This window comes from Xiphophorus hellerii, chromosome 20 (genome assembly GCF_003331165.1).
Source record: "Xiphophorus hellerii strain 12219 chromosome 20, Xiphophorus_hellerii-4.1, whole genome shotgun sequence".
In the NCBI taxonomy this organism is placed as follows: Eukaryota; Metazoa; Chordata; class Actinopteri; order Cyprinodontiformes; family Poeciliidae; genus Xiphophorus; species Xiphophorus hellerii.
In genome coordinates, this window is record NC_045691.1 from 2,150,631 (window position 1) to 2,168,853 (window position 18,223).

General features: G+C 37.3%; 1 protein-coding gene across 1 annotated transcript; it reads right to left on the reverse strand.

The window, feature by feature from the left end:
• Positions 1 to 6,358: 6,358 nt before the first annotated feature.
• Positions 6,359 to 14,737, reverse strand: LOC116711215 (gamma-glutamyl hydrolase). The gene is made up of 10 exons (XM_032550618.1): positions 14,490 to 14,737; positions 14,285 to 14,407; positions 11,930 to 12,044; positions 11,093 to 11,143; positions 10,444 to 10,528; positions 10,140 to 10,278; positions 8,374 to 8,480; positions 7,784 to 7,874; positions 6,989 to 7,126; positions 6,359 to 6,905 (listed from the first exon to the last, which is right to left on the reverse strand). The coding sequence occupies exons 2-10, from the start codon at positions 14,394 to 14,396 to the stop codon at positions 6,784 to 6,786; spliced, it is 960 nt and encodes a 319-aa protein (XP_032406509.1). The 5' UTR covers positions 14,397 to 14,407; positions 14,490 to 14,737; the 3' UTR covers positions 6,359 to 6,783.
• Between the last annotated feature and the right edge of the window lie 3,486 nt (positions 14,738 to 18,223).

Sequence of the window (18,223 nt, forward strand, 5' to 3'; positions counted from 1 at the left end):
CCATCAGCAGATTATTAAGGTGTTTTTGTATCTGAGTTGACTTGATGTAAATACATTTATGACATGTTATGATTTTAGAAGTTTGCACATTTCTTCTTCTGTTTATCTGTTGGTACCAACAGGTGTGACAAGTCTTTGCCTTTTTAACTGTGTTGCAAATGTATAAAGTAGTGAGTCAGCCTTCAGTGGTAAGAAGAGGATTTTTTTATGATTCTACTTCCAGGTCTAGCCAGATGTTTGGGATTACAATGCTGTATACTGTAATTGTCCTCAGACTTCTTTATGCCTGTTCAGGCAAACAGGCGTTTACAGTTTTTAAAAAGTGGAAGTTTGTCTGAACACAAAGATCGTCCAGGGTGTTTAGATGTTTTGATGAAGACTTGCTGGTTTAGGATCTGTGGATCTTGAGTTGTAAACTGATTCTTTGCATGAGGTTGAGTGGCTGTATGTGTGAAGGCCTGCTTGTGTAATTATACCATAAGCACGTCTCCATGTTTCTGTTATGTTTTGTGCTTACACTGTAGCCTGCTTGTGTATCTTCTAGTTAATGAGGTGTGAAGGTGGATGTTGCTGACTTTGAAACACTTCTATGAAGATGAAAACAGTAATTCCTCTCTGTCCTTCACAGTTAGGTATACAATGTATTGGTGAATTGCGGTTTGCATGTTTGGATTCGAGAAGAAAAAAATCCATCATAATCATGTGTTTCAATGCATTTCATGAACTTCAGACATTCTGATCGGATCTCATGTTGTCTTTGCGCCTCAGTAGTTCTGTGGGCCATGCCTTATTAAATCTAAAAACTTAAATCATTACACCACACTGAAAATATAATGCAAGCAAGCTTTGCAGTTTGTGTGACTTGCGTCATTAAATGTATAATAGGGAGGACATTAAGGTGAATTTCAGAATTGAATTTAATATTTCATTATTTAAACAAAATGTCTGGCACCATAAACCCTCATAATATAAAAACATTTACTTTACTATTGAGATAATGGACAAATGTTTCCAGTATAACTGTTGCACAGACATGCTGAGGCAATCTTTTCTTTTTAGTTTCTTCTTCTTGCCTCACAGACTAAGTGATTTTCCTCTTTGTTCATTTCAGTCTTCAGTCCACTGCATACTTTCCTCTTCCTCCACATATCCTCTCCGCCTGCATGAGGTATCACAAAGAAGATCTGCTTATTTTTCAGAAGACCTTTGGAGTTTTGGAACATCAGATCAAAGGAAGCGATTCTTTGTCAGTGTGTGTTTGTGTGTGTGAGAGAGAGATTATTCTGATATGAGTGTATTTTTGGGCTAGACAGGAGATCAGTTTTATTCTCACACTGTTCATCTCTTCAGTAAAAGGACTTTCATATCCAGACACTAATGCTCATGCTGTATCCAGGGATCAGTGGCCAGAACTGCTCTGTGCTCTGAAGTGAAAGAAAATCTAACTGAATGATAGAAGAAGCGTTTGACTTGTGGAAAAACGCTGCCTTTTTGGTCGGGGAGAGCAAAAAATCCTTTTACTGAAGTCAACTCCTGAATGAGAAGGATTAATAAATAAAGAAAACTGTGTTTGCTTTCTTTGACTTTCATCTGTTTCCAGGACGTTCTGACTGAAAATCTGGGGAAAACATTTTGGAGAAATAAATCTGATTCGGTTGTTTGCTCTCAGACTTCAGGTTTTGTAAGTTCACAATTTATAATATTTCATGTAAATTGATTTAAACATCAAACTAAAAGTTTGCCAGGGACAAGACATTGGGAAATTGAACTTTGAAAAACTATGTACAACAAATTCTACTAAACTTCTGTTGTTTTAGGTCAATTAATATTTAGAAAATTATTTGTGTTTGCAAAATGCCACGATAATCAGAGTGAGAATATGTCAGAGATGTATTTATTAGTGTCTTCAAAATAAGATGTTAATAAATATTAATGTCTTATTAATATAAGATTATTACAGTCATATTATAATTACTGTCATTCTGGATGACAGTACTTATCCAGAATGATGACTGTCTCTTTAAACAAGGACAGAAAGTCCAGACGATGATGTGTTTTTTGGAAACCTCTGATAGGTCACCTGACTCATTTCCAGATGCTTGAAGGCGTCACATTCATCTGTTCAAACAATTCTAGAGATGATGGGAATGTGCAGCCATCATATTACTCAGGGAGGTGACGGGTTCTGTATCCTAGAAAAGAACGAGTTCTGCTCCAAAGTGTGCAGATTGACCCCAGAACAAAAGCAAAGACCTTTTGAAGATGTTGACTGAAGCTGGTAGGACAGAGTCATCATCCACAGTAAAAAGCATCCTGTACTGACATGGGCTGAAAGGCCACTCAGTGAGGAGGAAGCCATTATTCCAAACGAAACATTAAAAAGCCAGAATGCAGTTTGCAAAGGCACACAGTGTCTGGAGACATTTCCCATGGTCTGTCCTGATCTGAAAGAACTTCTAAGCAGATGTGAAAAGATGTGTGTGATCCAGGCGGTGCAGAAATCTGACCCCGTTCCACCAGTTGTGTCAGGAGGACAGAACTAGTGGAGACAGCTTTACTTAGTTAATGCTGTCTGACTGAAAGGCCTCACAATAAACAATGCATCATGGTGGCTGGGGCCTGTTCCAGCAGGAATGTGGCCCTCCAAAAAAACAAAAACAGAGAAGTCTTTGGTCTGAGCTTGGCTTGGTCTCATAATTCCTCAGATCTCCTGTCCAATCAAAAATCTAGTGGATTATTTTCGGAAACAATTCTGCTTAATAAATTCTCCACCTGGCAAAGTACAGTACTTACATCTTGGTTTCTGATACCACAGAAAACCTTTACAGGTTCAGAGGAGTTCAGGTCTCCACTGATCAGAGCCGCTAAGTGAGGTTTTTCATTTTTATGCCTGGTTGATTGTATATTAGAGCTGACATGTTAGGGTAATTTATGGAGAAAGTAAGCAATTAAATGAAAATCCAGTTTAAAGTTGCAGTTCGTAACTTTTATAATAAATGTTTTTTTTTTCTTACATATGTATTAAAATTATCATTAAGACAATATAACATAGGACAGTAAATCTGTGAAAAGAATCGAGTTTGAACTTAAGAAGCCTCATTGCCAACCAGAAGGGAATAACTGAGAACTACCAATCAGAAAACCTTTTCTGCATAAAGCAACATTTAGACTCTGAGCTTCACAACCCGACACACATTTCTCCACAGCTGCAGCTAAAGATCTCAATAAATAACACAGACAGGATGAAAAGGCCCTGGCAGAGTCCGGCTCTCCTTAAAACATCTTTGGGATGAGAATCGGACCATCAACTGGTTGATTTAATGGTACTATACAGCCCTCTAGTGGTGAGGTATTAACTTTCACTCTAAACCTAACAGAACAAATTATTTTAACTACTCAGGATAGCAATCATAAGAGAATAGGAGCATTCGTGGTTAATAATTTAACATGTAAAATAATAATATTTGTTGATTTATTTCCCTTTATTATTATCTGACACAAAATCATATAAGATCCATTCAGTGCATGTATAAAAATCAACTATTGTCATTTATTTTATTGTAGCCATTTTCAATGTACAAATAGCTTTTTAATATGTATTTTACTCACAAAAAACAAAGTAAATGATGTATATATTTGTTCTTTATTTTAATGTAGTTGACCTTTTAACTAAACTTTATGGCCCCTTTTAGACTCCTCCTGTTTAAAAGTAAAAAAAAAATAGTTCAAATTAAATCATTTTGACTTGACATGCATTTGTTGCTGATGAACTTTCTGATGTGCTCAAAACATTTCTTACATTTTCTGAAATCAGTTGACAAAAATTACATTTTCTCTTTGTTTTGAGCTCTTCTGAGCAAAAACACATTAAAATACAATCATGTACAAATGACTCATCTGAAGTTTTCCTCATATAGTTTTCAAACAAAGAAACTGAGTTTCTGTAACTGCCACAGGATGTTCAATATCTCACTATTATTTAATAAAAAATGATTAACAATAATTGCTGTGTTTTTAATTGATGGTCAAACTCAACATCTGTAATGTTTAAAAAACATTTGGCTTTTTTATAGCAGATTTTACATCTGCTCTCCTGCCATATCAACTTTAAAGCTCCTTAACAAAAGAAGATGAAAATTATTTTAAAATGAGGTCAAAAGTAAACAAAAAAAAATCTGCTCTTACCATTACAGAAATTACATATTTTTCTTACATTTCATGCCATCCTAGAAGCACAGATATCTTACATCTATCTGAACATAATGTAGAAAATATTACAGGGCAGCAATTGTTTATTTTGAGCTAAATAAAATATGTAGACTGTCTGTGTTTTGTAGTAATAACTTAGAAAGCATAGGATGCATTTTAAGGTAAGGGCTTAGCATTTTAATCTACAAAGTTATGTAAAATTATATTTAATCAATAATAATTTTTTTGTGTTTAGCACTCAAATCTCTTTTAAAATTCCATAATAATTTATTTAGCAGATAAATAGCAACACTAATCGAATGACTGATCTGTCAATGCAGATGTTGGAGAAATTATGATGATAAATATGTAGAAAATTAAAGATAAGCAAGCAAACAATTTCTGAATGTTGGTCCTGCTTAGATGTAACAATTATGAATAGTCAGTAAATCTCATTAGAATTTTAATGCATCTTTACTAAGCAAGCTTTTAGCAGGGGTAAATGACAGGTATTAATGATCACTGATAATCACTAATTATCAATGATTACAAATGAAGAATAAAAATCAAAATTGTTAAAAACCAAATCAATCCTTTCCTAACCTCATTCCCTAAACTGTGTCACTAATTTACTGAGTGAGGCTTTGGGGTTCAGTTCAACTCAAACCCAGATGACGAATGATCTCGGCAACAGAAAGCTTCAATGTCCTTGGTTAGGGTCTTGTCTTTGTGCAGCAAAATCATCTTCTGAATGGAAACAAAGCAGAACTGGTTGTTGTCCATCGAACACTCAGATCTTCATCACTCCGTGACCTTTGTCCATTCTCCAAGTCTGTTGCAGCAGCTTTGAGATCTTTGGGGTTGAGCGCAGAGCGGCAGTCGAATCAGAAACCAGGATTGAACCAGGGTTGAACCAGAGTTGAGGGTCAATGGGTCTTGTCCCCTTCTAGCAGTGCGGAGTCTTCCCGTGGTTCCAGGGTGCGGTCCTCTGCTGGTCTTCTGTTTGCATCTTCTTGTTGGCTTGACTTCGGCACGGAGACTAAGAGCGCTTGTTCCCCTTTTCATGGGTTTTTATACTTTCTCACCCCATAGTTGTGTATGGGGTGGTGGCGTACGTGACTTCTTAAATGTTCGATGGCTTCGCGGAAAGTACCAGACCTTTTGTTACTCCTCTCGAGTTTAATCAAGGCTTAACGAAGTTCTTGGTTTCAACAGCCATTTATTGTGGACACGTCTTACAAAGTCCCCAAAAAATGCCGTCAGAACTAAAAACAAAAGGTAACACAAACCCAAATCAGTTCACAATAAGTGGAGTATTTACATAAATAAAAGATACAAAGAAACAAAACCGTACCTCATTAGCCGCATTGACTCCAGAGGAAGTCAATGCGGCTTGGCAAGCCGCCATGGCAATCATGGCACTAAAGTCAAAGGCATAAGAACTTCTGCTCTTGACACCACTTTGTTATAAATGTAAACTCTGTTGCGACACCTCCAGGCGCTGCAACCATCTTCTGATGTCTAAGTTTATTTCTCATTTTGTACTATTCATTTCTTTATCTTGGTATATTACGTATATACACATAACCTGCATCTTAACTCGAGTCGAGCAAATCTCAATCTCGTTGTAATCTGTTGATGACAATGACAAATAAATCTTATTTTATCAAATTTAATTTCTAGCGATCAGCTTCTTGGGCTTGAATGCCCCTAAGTGCGCCAGCTAATGCTTCCCCGGGCAACACATGGTCCGTGGAACAAAATAAAAGTTCCCCCCACATTTGAATGTACACTTAACCGAACTTAATGAGCATCAACACAAATTTACTAAAACTACCACACATTTAAACTTAATGTTTAATATTAAATAAACTTTAACTACTGCCACCTTAAACCAAACATCAAAACAATAAACCAGATGCAGTTGTCTTGATAGCAGCTACACCTTTCCACATCAGTCAACTCCTTGTTCACTTCTCATTTTGTTGTTTATAACTGACCATCTGGTTTTACTTCCTTTATCTGGTGGCATTTCTCTCATCTGCTTCTGAGAATTTTTCCTCTTTGAAATTCTCCTGCCCTCCCCGCTCAGCTCACATTCTGTTACTGGCCTCTGCTCTAATTATAACACAGTCCGAGAATCACATGCCAATGTACTTCACACACAATGTATGCTTACTTTAGTTACAATTTTATGTATGCTGTATGGTTATCATGAATCATTAAACATAATCATCTTTTTGATTCAATTCTGCAAACATAACTTCTTTTAATAATCATCTGAGTTTAATTCCTTTCACCATTTCATTCATCATGTTATTCATTTCTTGATCTGCTTTTCATTACATCAAACTCTCGAATTCTCTGTATAATCATCAATCAAAATTCGAGATTACTTATTTTATAATAATCAGTAAATCAAAATACAAGATTACTTATTTCTCCCAGTCTTTTTATGATCTGTTTTCTGCGTTACCTGGAAAGATCTCACCACTTTATGCCAGTTTTCACAACAGAGCTAATAAAATGATTTCTGACACATGATAAATTATAATTAAACTGAACTCAGGACCTTTAGTTCCTAAACATCATTCATCAATCAAAGTAATAGTTCTGGATGAAGACTGCATTGAGGCCTCTGTAGACAGGGGAGAAGTTATAAATCAGAGCTTTGTCTTCTTCAGCAGGATTGGAGAAGCGGTGCTGGCTCTTCAAGGCTGAAGAAAGACGTAGAGAGAAGAAAATAACAAAAATAAAAACCTAAAAATGTTTGAACAAGGTTGCAGGTTTTATGTGTTACCTTCAGAGACGAAGAAGCTTCCAGTGTAGAAGCTGATTCTGACAGCAGAGACGGTGTGAACCATGCCTGGTTTATCTATCCACTCAAACGGACTCTTTTCAGGATGCCACTGCACAGCGTAGAACGGGTAGCGATAAGCTAATCAAAACCAGAAACACTGTTAGCATACTCTATTGCTGTTTAATTTAATCTGATTAATACGTTCAAAGTAAAAAAAATTAAAAATCAATAACATGCTGACAATACAACTGAGTATTAGGGCTTCGCTAAGGAAATGAAAAACTACAACTAAAATTATGACAATAAAGTCACATTATTATGAGAAAAAAGCCTTACCAGAAAAAAGTTATAGTATTATGACTAATACTAGACAATATTACATAATATTAAGACTTTATTCTAGTATGGCTTTTTTTATTATGTAGTATTGTGAGAAAAATAGTCTCATAATACTATGATTTTACTCTCATACAAGCATATTCTTGTAATATATGTAATATTATATATATTTTATACTTGGAATTTTATTTTTTGCATTTGTTATTTTTTCTCAATCTGGCCCTAATATTCAGGAAAACTTTCTTCACAAGTTGTGCACATTATTGTGGGATGTTGGTGCCATCTAGTGGACATCACATGGTTTTTGAATGGTGAATATACAGTATATTGTATACTTTGAATTCAGTCCCGGTGTTAAAACACATTGGAGTAACATAAAAGAATGAAAAGTTATCAAGTCGGATGTGCCTCATAAAAGCAACTTAAAAATATAAAGGGATCAACAGAGAACGCTACCTTCCATGGTGGAGATGAATTCTTTCTCTCCATCGCTGTTGGTGGACAACACTCTGTAGAACATCTTCAGTTTGGCATTTCGGGTGAAGTTCTGTAGATTCAGGCACAAATTAAACAATGACTTAGTTGTGTTGGTTGTTCCATGTGACAAGTGGACAGCAAAAATCTATGAGTGTCAGGAGAACCATGCTTTCCAATACCCACTGAACACCTCACAATGAGAAACACGCAGCTCAAGTAATAAAATGCATGTAGTTTGTTCATAAATATTTACCACACTTAGTGCATTTTGAGGTTATTATCATCGTAAGAAAGATGCCTAACTAGCAGTAGAAATACATTAATGGTGGAATTAAGAGACTGAAAACAAAAATGTCATGAAATTTCATCTGAATAAAACACTGGTGTGGAGAGGAGTTGGTGGTGCAAACCAGACAGCAGGAGTTCAAACCCCACCGACGCCTTTAAAGCTCATGTCAGTCAGATTTACCTCGATGGATGTGTGGTAAAACATTTTAGAGATGAAGTTTGATCTGTCCAGCTGTCACAGGAGGGGGAGAAGAAAAAGCTAAAAAAAAAGCAGTAAATACCTGTATGGAAAGACTCCAGCTGTGGAAGTTGGAGGTGATGTTTTTATTAGCCAGAGACTGAAGCACATCCCTGGGAAAATTCCTGAACAAGCGACTGGACTGGGCCGCTGCAGGACAGAGACAGAGGAAATGTTCATTAATCTGTATAAATAAAGGTGAAATGAAAACAACATGGTTCAGTGGAATAAAGCCAGCCTAAAGGTGTAGCTGAGCTATATCTGCTCCTTTAATGGAGCAAAGTGTGCCTGTCTGTCTCTGCAGGAGGGCAACTTCCGGATTGGATTCTGGTCTGAGGAAATTTTGAATTAAATCAACACATTTAGAAAACGGCATTGACTTACAGTGCAGTGTAAAAATATGAATAACCTTTTCACATTTTAAGTTACAACTGCAAACATCAGTGCATTAAAACATGATTTAAATGACAGGCTATTACAAAGTAGTTTGTAATTGTAGTGGAGGTTTATTTAAAAAATAAAATAAAATCTGAAAAGAAGGTAATTAAACCAATAATCTTAACCCTTAGGGTAGTGGTTCTAATTCCTCAGCATCCACTCTCCTGTATGTTTTAAGGGTTTCACTCTTGCCACACACCAGAGTATAATTGAATGGGTGATTAAGAGGCTTCTGCAGCACTTGATGGCAAGCTGAGCAGGTAATGCAATCAGCTGAATCAGGTTTGCTGGAGCAGAGACATAAAAACAGCAGAACCTCAGGACCAGGACTGAGGACACTCAGCCTACATACAGAGCAGCAGTCCTTACACACCATACTGTGCATTTTATTATTCCAGCACACACACACACACACACACATTTTATATAACAGGTAGCATAAAAAAACGTATGTTGTAGGTGAAATAGGATGTTCATGGTTTTTCCCTAAATATGCTTCATTTTTTTTAGATCTGGACTAACATGTGTATTTTTACATACATCAACACACAAATAAAACAGTGAGACTGCAGCTTAAGCTTGAATTCAAAGGCAACCATTGAATTCCATTGGTCATAAATCATTGAATATGTTTGTCAAACTTCAACTTTACAAACATACTGGAAATTCAAATCAAGTCTATTGAAATTAAATGAAAATGAATAACTGTTTGAAATAAAATATAAAACGGACAAAATGTGTTTTCTGACTGTGTGAAGCAGTTTTATCAAGGTTCATATTTTACTCAAGAGTTTAATTTGAACAGACATGAACATGTATTTTTCAAGTTGAGACTCAACATGACAGTCAGCTTGTGACGCACAAGAATGACTTATGTTGTCCGTTTTGTGGTAAAAGTGGAATAAATAATAGTTCCTCCAGATTTTTGCAATTTCACAATCATGGAAATTCATGTAAAATCAGCAGAACCCCACATTTTTTTTCATGCTAATCCATTATGGTGAGCTTATTGCACATTTTCCCTAAAAATGGTCAAAAACATATTGGCTTTAAGTGACTGCTAATTCTCACCTGTAGGTGGCAGTAGTTCTTACTTCTGCTACACTGACGTATCAACCTAACTTGATGTCAAGTTAAAGTTTGTCATCAATATGACGAGTAACAACAACTGAGTGATTTAAATTCTTCAAAGAACATGGACATGTTTGCATGTCCATATGTAGATTTTGAAAGGGGTTAAAAAAAATAACGCAAAATTCCTCTTAAATATTTTTAAAGTAGCGCCACAAAATCTGTCATTTTGACTGCAAAGTATCACAAAAATGATTAAGAAATCCTGGAGGGACTGAAATAAAGAGACAAGAATTATACCAGGTGTGAGAATGAGTGGCAGAGCCACAGCCTTGGTTTTGGTGAGAGTGAGCAGGTTTCTTCTGGCGGTGAGGACGGAGAGTTGCTGGAAGCCCTGGCATGTCCCCCAGATGGGGAAGTAATCCCCTGCATTATTGGCCTAAAGAAGGTCAGAAAGTAAGGAATTACTAGATAACATTTATAGATAATGTGTAAAGATTTTTCGTCTGCTTCTATCCTGCAGCTAAGCAGGGATCACATTTCAGAGAATATCCTGAGGAGTTACTGGAGCTCAACAGTCTCGGCTGTATGTCAGACTTCATACCTTCAAAGCCAAGTTGTAAAAGATCCTGGCAGCTCGACTGAACTGGGATGTCTGAATGTCTACGTCTCCCCCCGGCAGCAGCAACCTGAAGAAACAGAAATGTGATAAATGAAGTCAAAAAACTAAGATTTGACAGAAAACAAATTATAGAAATTGATGGTGAATGTTTATGTCTTTCAGTGCAGTCAGTCTCTATGGTTTGACATTAACCATGTGCAGTCCATTTTCTCAGTATTTCATTCAAACTGAACAGGAAGATTTTTTTTGCTACCTCTAGTGGTAGTGTTGGGAACTGCAAGAACACAACAGTTAACACACCAAATCAATAAAGTTTGCAAACTCTTTAAATATACACTGTCTGAAGAAAGGTCTTTGTTGACTTCAAGCAGCACTATGGTCTTTGATCAAAGTGTACAGTCAGTAAACCTGGTTAATACATTTCACTCCACTGGCTCTTCAGTGATTCATCTGCAGCTGAGCTACAGCATGGAGGAAGAGAGGAAGATGTTTCAGTTGGTTTTATGCACATTTATGAGCCTAACTCCACCTTCTTTTCCATATGAAGCAGTTCTCATTTCATGATCAAACTGAAAAAACTAAAAATATCCTTTATATATAGAAGAGTAAGAGCATATAGAAGAATACTCACCCATTTATTGAGTTGAATATCTTGATATATTCTTCTTCTGTGCGATTGATCCTGCAGAACACAAAATACTTATAAAGACAGTTGAAATCATTAAAAAGTTTCTTTTTTATTTATTTAGTACTATGAGCAAAAAGCAAACTAATCACACTGAAATACTAAACACTGGTAAAGTATTTGTGAATATTTGCTGCGGTCAGCAAAATTCTCCAATTTATCCAGACGTCAAAATCCACCAGAAAAATCATGACAGAAGATACTGCTGGTCAGATATGTACTGCTGAAGTGAATAGTGAGGATAAGGAATCAATGCTCTTAAATTTATTTTCAAGCAGGACTCCTATGAAAGGAGTCCTTTAAAACTACTTTTGAATAATAATTTGTAAACTTTTAAAGCTAAATCTTGGGCACTATGTTCTTTAACAAAGGACCCAGAGTAATATCTTGTTATGTTTGATTTGAAGTGATGGCGAACAGCAGTTGCCTTCCTGCTGTGGCACAATTTGACTCACAGAGTGAAGGAGTCACAGTCCTGCATCAGAAAACTGCTGTTGTTAAAACTTTAAAAAGCAACCATTCATTTCTTCTGCATATAGTCTGATTCATCAGCAAATAGTTGGCAACAGAGTTTCTTCAAAATAGTCCATAGTCTTAAGGTTACCACGGTAACCATGATTGGTGGTAAGTCAACCAGTATGTACAGGTGAGTGCAGTTTTTTTAACAGAGCAAGATGGGGTCAGTGCATATAATAAAGTTTGCAGTAACAGCAGTTGATGAAGACTTGACAGCAACCAGGTAAATGTAATAAAAAGAAAATAGAGAGAAATGTGATATTTTACCTGATTGGTGCGACCCTGGCTCCAGCACTCTCCAGGAATTTGATGTAGGAGGCAGCAATGTAAGAAGATCCTCGAGCAAACTGGTCATCAGGCAGATTTTCTTGTGCTAACACACCTACAGCCAGAAGATGACAGAATTACTGATATTTCACCAGTCAAAAGATGTTTATATCTATTACGTCATGATTATATTAGAGAGACACAACACAACTGTGTGACATTAAGAGACGAGTTACTGGAACACATAGGTGTTTAAACATTTCTGGGTATTGTGCCTTTATAAAATCTACAAAGTTTGCTGTTCAACTAAAACCCAAACTATAAGAAGCAACTAACTCAAAATATCTGTAAAAAAAGTTTTTTCCCCTTTTATATTTCATTTTGAGTGAGTTTCTTAAAATGTAGGTCTTTAATGAGACTTTGGTCTAATCTAGTTTATCTTCTATTTCAACACCTGAATTTTGTGAAAGTGCATCTTTGTTCATTCATTATATATGTAAAACTAAGCTCTAAGAATAAAATTATTATCCACAACTCTATGTATTTTCATTTGGTGGTTGAGCGTATGATTTGGTGTTATGTAACATACCAACAAAAAAAACATGCAGTGTCCTAACCCCTTCAGCTGTTCAACCTTTTTCTCTGCCCTGTCATACACTGACATGTTCAGCTGCAGAAGTGGAAAGGTGAAAACGGACACACTGATTAAAACATTATTTAATAAGACTATGGTACTTTGAAGGAGGACAAGCAAGTCAAACTCATCTTATTTTCCTTTCAGCTTTTCCCTTCAGGAGTTGCTACAGTGAGTCATCTGTCTCCTTATCGTTCACATCTTCCTCTCTCACTCCATCCATAAATCTCCTCTTTGGTTTTCCTCTAAGTCTCCGACCTGGCAGTTCCTCAGTTCCTTCTTCAAAATCTTTTGACCAATGGACTCATTATCCGTCCCCTAACATGTCCAAACCATCTTAGTCTGGCTTCTCTGACTTTATCTCCAACACATCTGACATGAGCTGTTCCTCTGATGCATTCATACTGGATCTCATCCCTGCTTGTTACTCCCAAAGGAAACCTCAACATCTTCCTCTGTGCTACCTCCAGCTCTGCCTGCTGTCTCCTCATCTTTACCATTGTCTCCAAACCAAACAGCATCACCTCTCAGCAATGTCTTGTACACCTTTGCTTTGATTCTGGTTGATATGCTTTGGTCACACCTGACACTTTTCTCTTCTGTCACTCCTACAGCACACCTTACCACAGTCTTACAGCTCTCAAACATGTCCTGCTTCACTCTCACATACTTCTGTGCTACTCCAGATGTCCTCATACAGTACAGTACCATACCCTGCCATAAACTTTCTCTAGATCTATAAAAACATGACATTCTCTGTACTTCTCTACTAACATTCTCAATGCAACAACTGCATATGAAATGAAACCAAACTGCTCTTCACTTCTGACCTTAGTGAACAAGTCTAACAGGTCAGACATGAAAAAACACAAAAAGCAGTCCTCAGCATGATTTGCAGAAACATAGATAGATAGATAGATAGATAGATAGATAGATAGATAGATAGATAGATAGATAGATAGATAGATAGATAGATAGCATTTATTGTCATTGAACAGGATTCAACGAAATTTCCATTGCAGCTCCCGTGCAAAAGGTCAAATATATACAGTAAAAATAAGCAAACACACAATAATAATAATAACAATATATACAACTAAATCAACTAAAGGCACTCAACCACACCAAAGAAGTAGCAGCAGGTCCAATTATGGCACATGACACTTCTATAGATTGTCATGCTCTGAGTGATGGCCACACACCTCTAACCACAGTGACTAAATGTTTAACTCAACTCTGCAAAGTCTTTCTGCACCTCTGACTAAAGATGTCTTCTTTAATGCTGAAGCTTTGGGATGAAATCCAAAATAAGTCACATTTTTAAATAACCCTGACCATCAGAAAAACAGACAAGCTCCAAAGGTTGTTTCTTGACCTTATAAGAGCTTCTGCAAAAGAGACTTTCTAAAGTTTCAGTTTCAATATCTACCTTACATTTTAAGATTTTGTTTAAAATGTTACTGTTTGTTGCTAATCAAACTTGATTTAGTTCATTCAGGAAGTATTACTGATAAAATTCAGAATTATTATACCATCATGTTTTCTTTTTTTAAAGCTCAACAGTACTTCAGCACACACGGGGTTTGCACCGCCTCCATTGCTCCCCACATTCAGACACCTTTTCTCGAACATTCCCGAAATATTACATAAGAGCTATGATAATCCGATGATCACCCTGCAGGCGCTTTTTGGAGGAAAATAAATAACAGCTCATGTTTTACCGATGATGGGTCGGTCGTTGGGCTGCTGGCTGCTGGCCGCGGCGCAGAGAAGCGGCCCGCAGAGCAGGTAGGCGGTCAGCACCGACAACCCCGCTGCAGCTGGTCCACGCATGGTTCCAAAGTCTGCAAAAAACGAGAATTTGAAGGATGGACGCTGAGCTCACAGACTGACGGTGGCAGGTATAATCACATTATGTAGGAATACCTGAGCCCGGATGAAATCCAAAGATGCTTCGTCCTGGTGTTGATGCTGGTGCTGAATGACCGAGAGCTGAGTCTGGCTGCTGCCGCTGTCTCTACCTCTCTGTCAGCGTCACCGCGTCACGTGTGAGAGGCGCTGAACAGCGTCCTGGCTGCACAGGTAGACTCAACGTCGCAACTTTACATGAGTTTGCGTCACCGAAACGTATGGCACGAAGAGCAGAAGATACAGAAACATACCAGCCTATCAGCAGAGAACTGGAGAGAGTAGAAACCGCTGATCTCTGAGGCAACTTCCTCTGAAAGAAGAAAGGTAAAAGTCATCTTGAGCAATGCTGTAGTAGTTGTTTGTGTGACACTGGGTCTTGCTCATTAAAAAATGATGAAACGTTTCGCTTTGATCATTACACAAATCTTGTACACTGCTGTGAGAAAGTACAACTCCACTTTCTCCTGTTTTTACTATTTTCTGTCACCCCAAGACATTATCAAACCAATTTTGTATCAGAAAAAAATGTGGGAAAACGTTTTTTTATTTTATTTTTTCCATTTGCTAAATCTTGAACTGAATCTACATAACCAACCTCTTTTTGTTTCAGTTTTACAACCCACACCCAGACCTGATGGTTGCCAGAATCAATAAACCTCTCAAACAGTCTAGCTGGTTGAGTGAATCATCTCAAAAAGCAATTCATCTTCTGCTTGGATTTGAAATAAATCCAACAATAAATGAGAAACAATGGAAGTGAAAGAGAAAACACAGAACAACAAGGGACAATTTAAGGAGTTGGTGCCTGGTCAAAATTACCCCAAGAATGCATCACCCTTTTGGAAGATAAGTGTTTTATTACCCTCCACTTCACCCGGGTGTCCAAGAGGATCTTTAAAAAGTCCAGCAATTTTAGATCACACATATTATGCTCTGCAAAACTTTGTCAGACAGACAGACAGACAGACAGATAGATAGATAAATAGATCTATCTAGATCTATCTATCTAGAAGGAGTGACTATCCTTCTGCATTAAGGATAGTCACTCCTTAATGCTTCCTCTTTCGTCCCTTCACTCACAGCACAATTCAAAAGCAGAACTATTGCAAAATATTTACAACCAAGTGCTTCTTTAATTCCTTCTTATCGGAACCCTGCAGCTGTGAGCAGAAATCTATTTGTTGGCCAACTTCTTGATGCATTTCATTACTCTTCAAGTAAACTTCTGCATTTTCATTTTTTGTTGCTTCAAAATACATACACAGTGAAGCAGAAATAAAGAAAAAATAATTTTATTAAGAGGTGTGATGCGCTATAAGTAAACAATGTTACAAGAAAACTGAGTATGAAACTGCTTTACTGTATGTCATGAGGAAGTTGCAGTAGCCTAAACTGTCCACAAGAGGTCAAACTTCTCCACTAAACCTTCCGTATATTTTCGTTTCCGGTCAGTGTGTGAATGTGTTGTATTCCTCTGCATGGTACAAATTCTTTGAAATATTAAGATTGTAAATGAACATGAAGAGCAAATTCTTTTAGATAAAATCAGATACAATCTAGTTTTTTATGAAAGCTGAAATATGGTCCTATTTCCCTCTGTATGTATTTTAAACATAAATTCCTCCCACATTAAGTGGTAGCATAGTGATACTCTTTCTCAATGACACATCATTTATGTATGAACTACATTTACATATAAATTATACTTCTCTTCCTTTCCCTTCCTTTTTTTAAAGCGAAACATCTCACAATCACAAAGTTGGGCTGTTAAGCCAACCAGAGTGATCAAATTAATCAAGTGGATTAAAGATCTATGACTTTTATTAAGTCATTTCTTCATCTTGACAACAAAATATGAGGAAATAGGGTAATAAAAACATTCAAGCAATGTTTCACTGCAGTCACAGGTGCACCAGCTTTGGTGTATGCACCTGTGACTGCAAATGACATGCAGTCACAGGTGTACTGTCATTTGCAGTACACCTGCAAGGGACATCATTTTTTTCCAATTGTCCTTTGGAATAAACCCCCAGCTCAGACTGATTAGCTGGAAATGCCTGCGGATAATAATTTTCAAGTCTTGCCACAATTGCAGAATCTGGACATTGACTTAGCCATTCTCCTGCATGAATACAGATTGATGTAAGCCATTACATCAGTGGCTTACATCTAAAAATTTCAGCTATGGCTGTAATTTTTAGATAATTGTCCTGTTGGAAGGTTAATCTTCTCCACAGGCCCCTAAAAGTTATGTTCCAGGTTTGATATCAGTAAGTCAAACACTTTCTATAGACTGACTGCACACAGACTGATGTTTCCAAGCCTTGCAGATAAGGTCCCTGAACAGTAATCAGTCACATGTTCAAAGCTTTGAATGTGGTTACAAACCGAGAATTCCTTTGAACTTATCTATGAGCTGCCTGGCTGATCTTTGTAACTTTTCTGATTCATTGTGAAATTAAAATACACACATGACTTAATTTATTGATTTAGTAACTCTTGGTGCACTGGCTGGTAAGAACAAGAATACAAGAATAAAGGGGTCTGGATACAAATGCCTGGCAAAGATTTTGAAAACAGCTGGAAAACCTTCTATCATTTTATGTCCTCTTCAAAAATGTATTTATAACATATATTTCAGTAAAATACATCCAGGTTTTTTACAATGATGTGACAAAATGTGAACAAATATAAAACACCAGGAACTCCATAACTCTTTTGCAAGCCATGAGTGACAGTTGTATGAGCGTATTACAGATTTTTGTCATTTTTAATCCTGTGCATAAGGATATTAAGAATAACAATGAGCATTCAGAAGTTTAAACTAGATTACATGCAGTGGATTTGATCAGATGGGGTTTATAAATGTAAATTCACAAATCTTCAGTCATGAATCTATATACTGTAGACATTCTTCAGGTTATCTCTAACTCTAATTTCATGTTCTGAAGAACAGAGCTTGTTTCATGTACACTGGACTTAGACTGCAGATGATTCATACATAACCACTGACAACAATAAACTGGGTATGTGGAGGCAGTGAATGACTGAAGTTGAGGTCATAGGCTGGGCAATGAGCATAGTAAACAGAAAAGATAAAAGACAAGCAAACAGCAGCAAGTAGTGCAAATCCAACAAAACATTACAGCGTCTGTCTCTTTAAGAAGCTCCTGTTCTGCATTCAGAACTTCATATCTTTATAGGTGTCAGGATCTGTGTTTTTCTGTGTTTATTTAGAGTTTTCTGTGTCCTTAGTCTCTTCGTTGTCCTGTCCTCCCCTTGATTGTTCCCAGGTGTGTCTCGTTTCTGTGATTACCCTCCCGTGTATTTAACTCCACCTGTGTTCCTTGTTCCTTGTCGGGTCCTCGTCAATTTTTCGTCAATGTTTAGTCTCCTCGTGTTCAGTTTGTGTTACTCCTGCTCGTTGTTTGGACTAAGTTATTTTCATTAAAAACATCATAATTCATCATTCCTGGGTCCGCTGCCTCTGCCTCACCACCTCACACCCGCACCGCTTCATGACAGAAGGACCCGACCAGACCGATGGTGAGACAGCAGCTCATGGCCCAGCACGACCCGGAGGTATGGTTCCAGCAGCAGTTGGAGTTGGCTCAGCGGGATCTCTACAGGGACGTTGAGATCCTGCCATCTCCGCTGCTGCTGGAAGAGATGGGACTGGTGTCGGACTACACCCTGGCGATTAGCCAACGCCAGATCCTACCAGTCCCCACCCCAAAGCCCTCCGGATT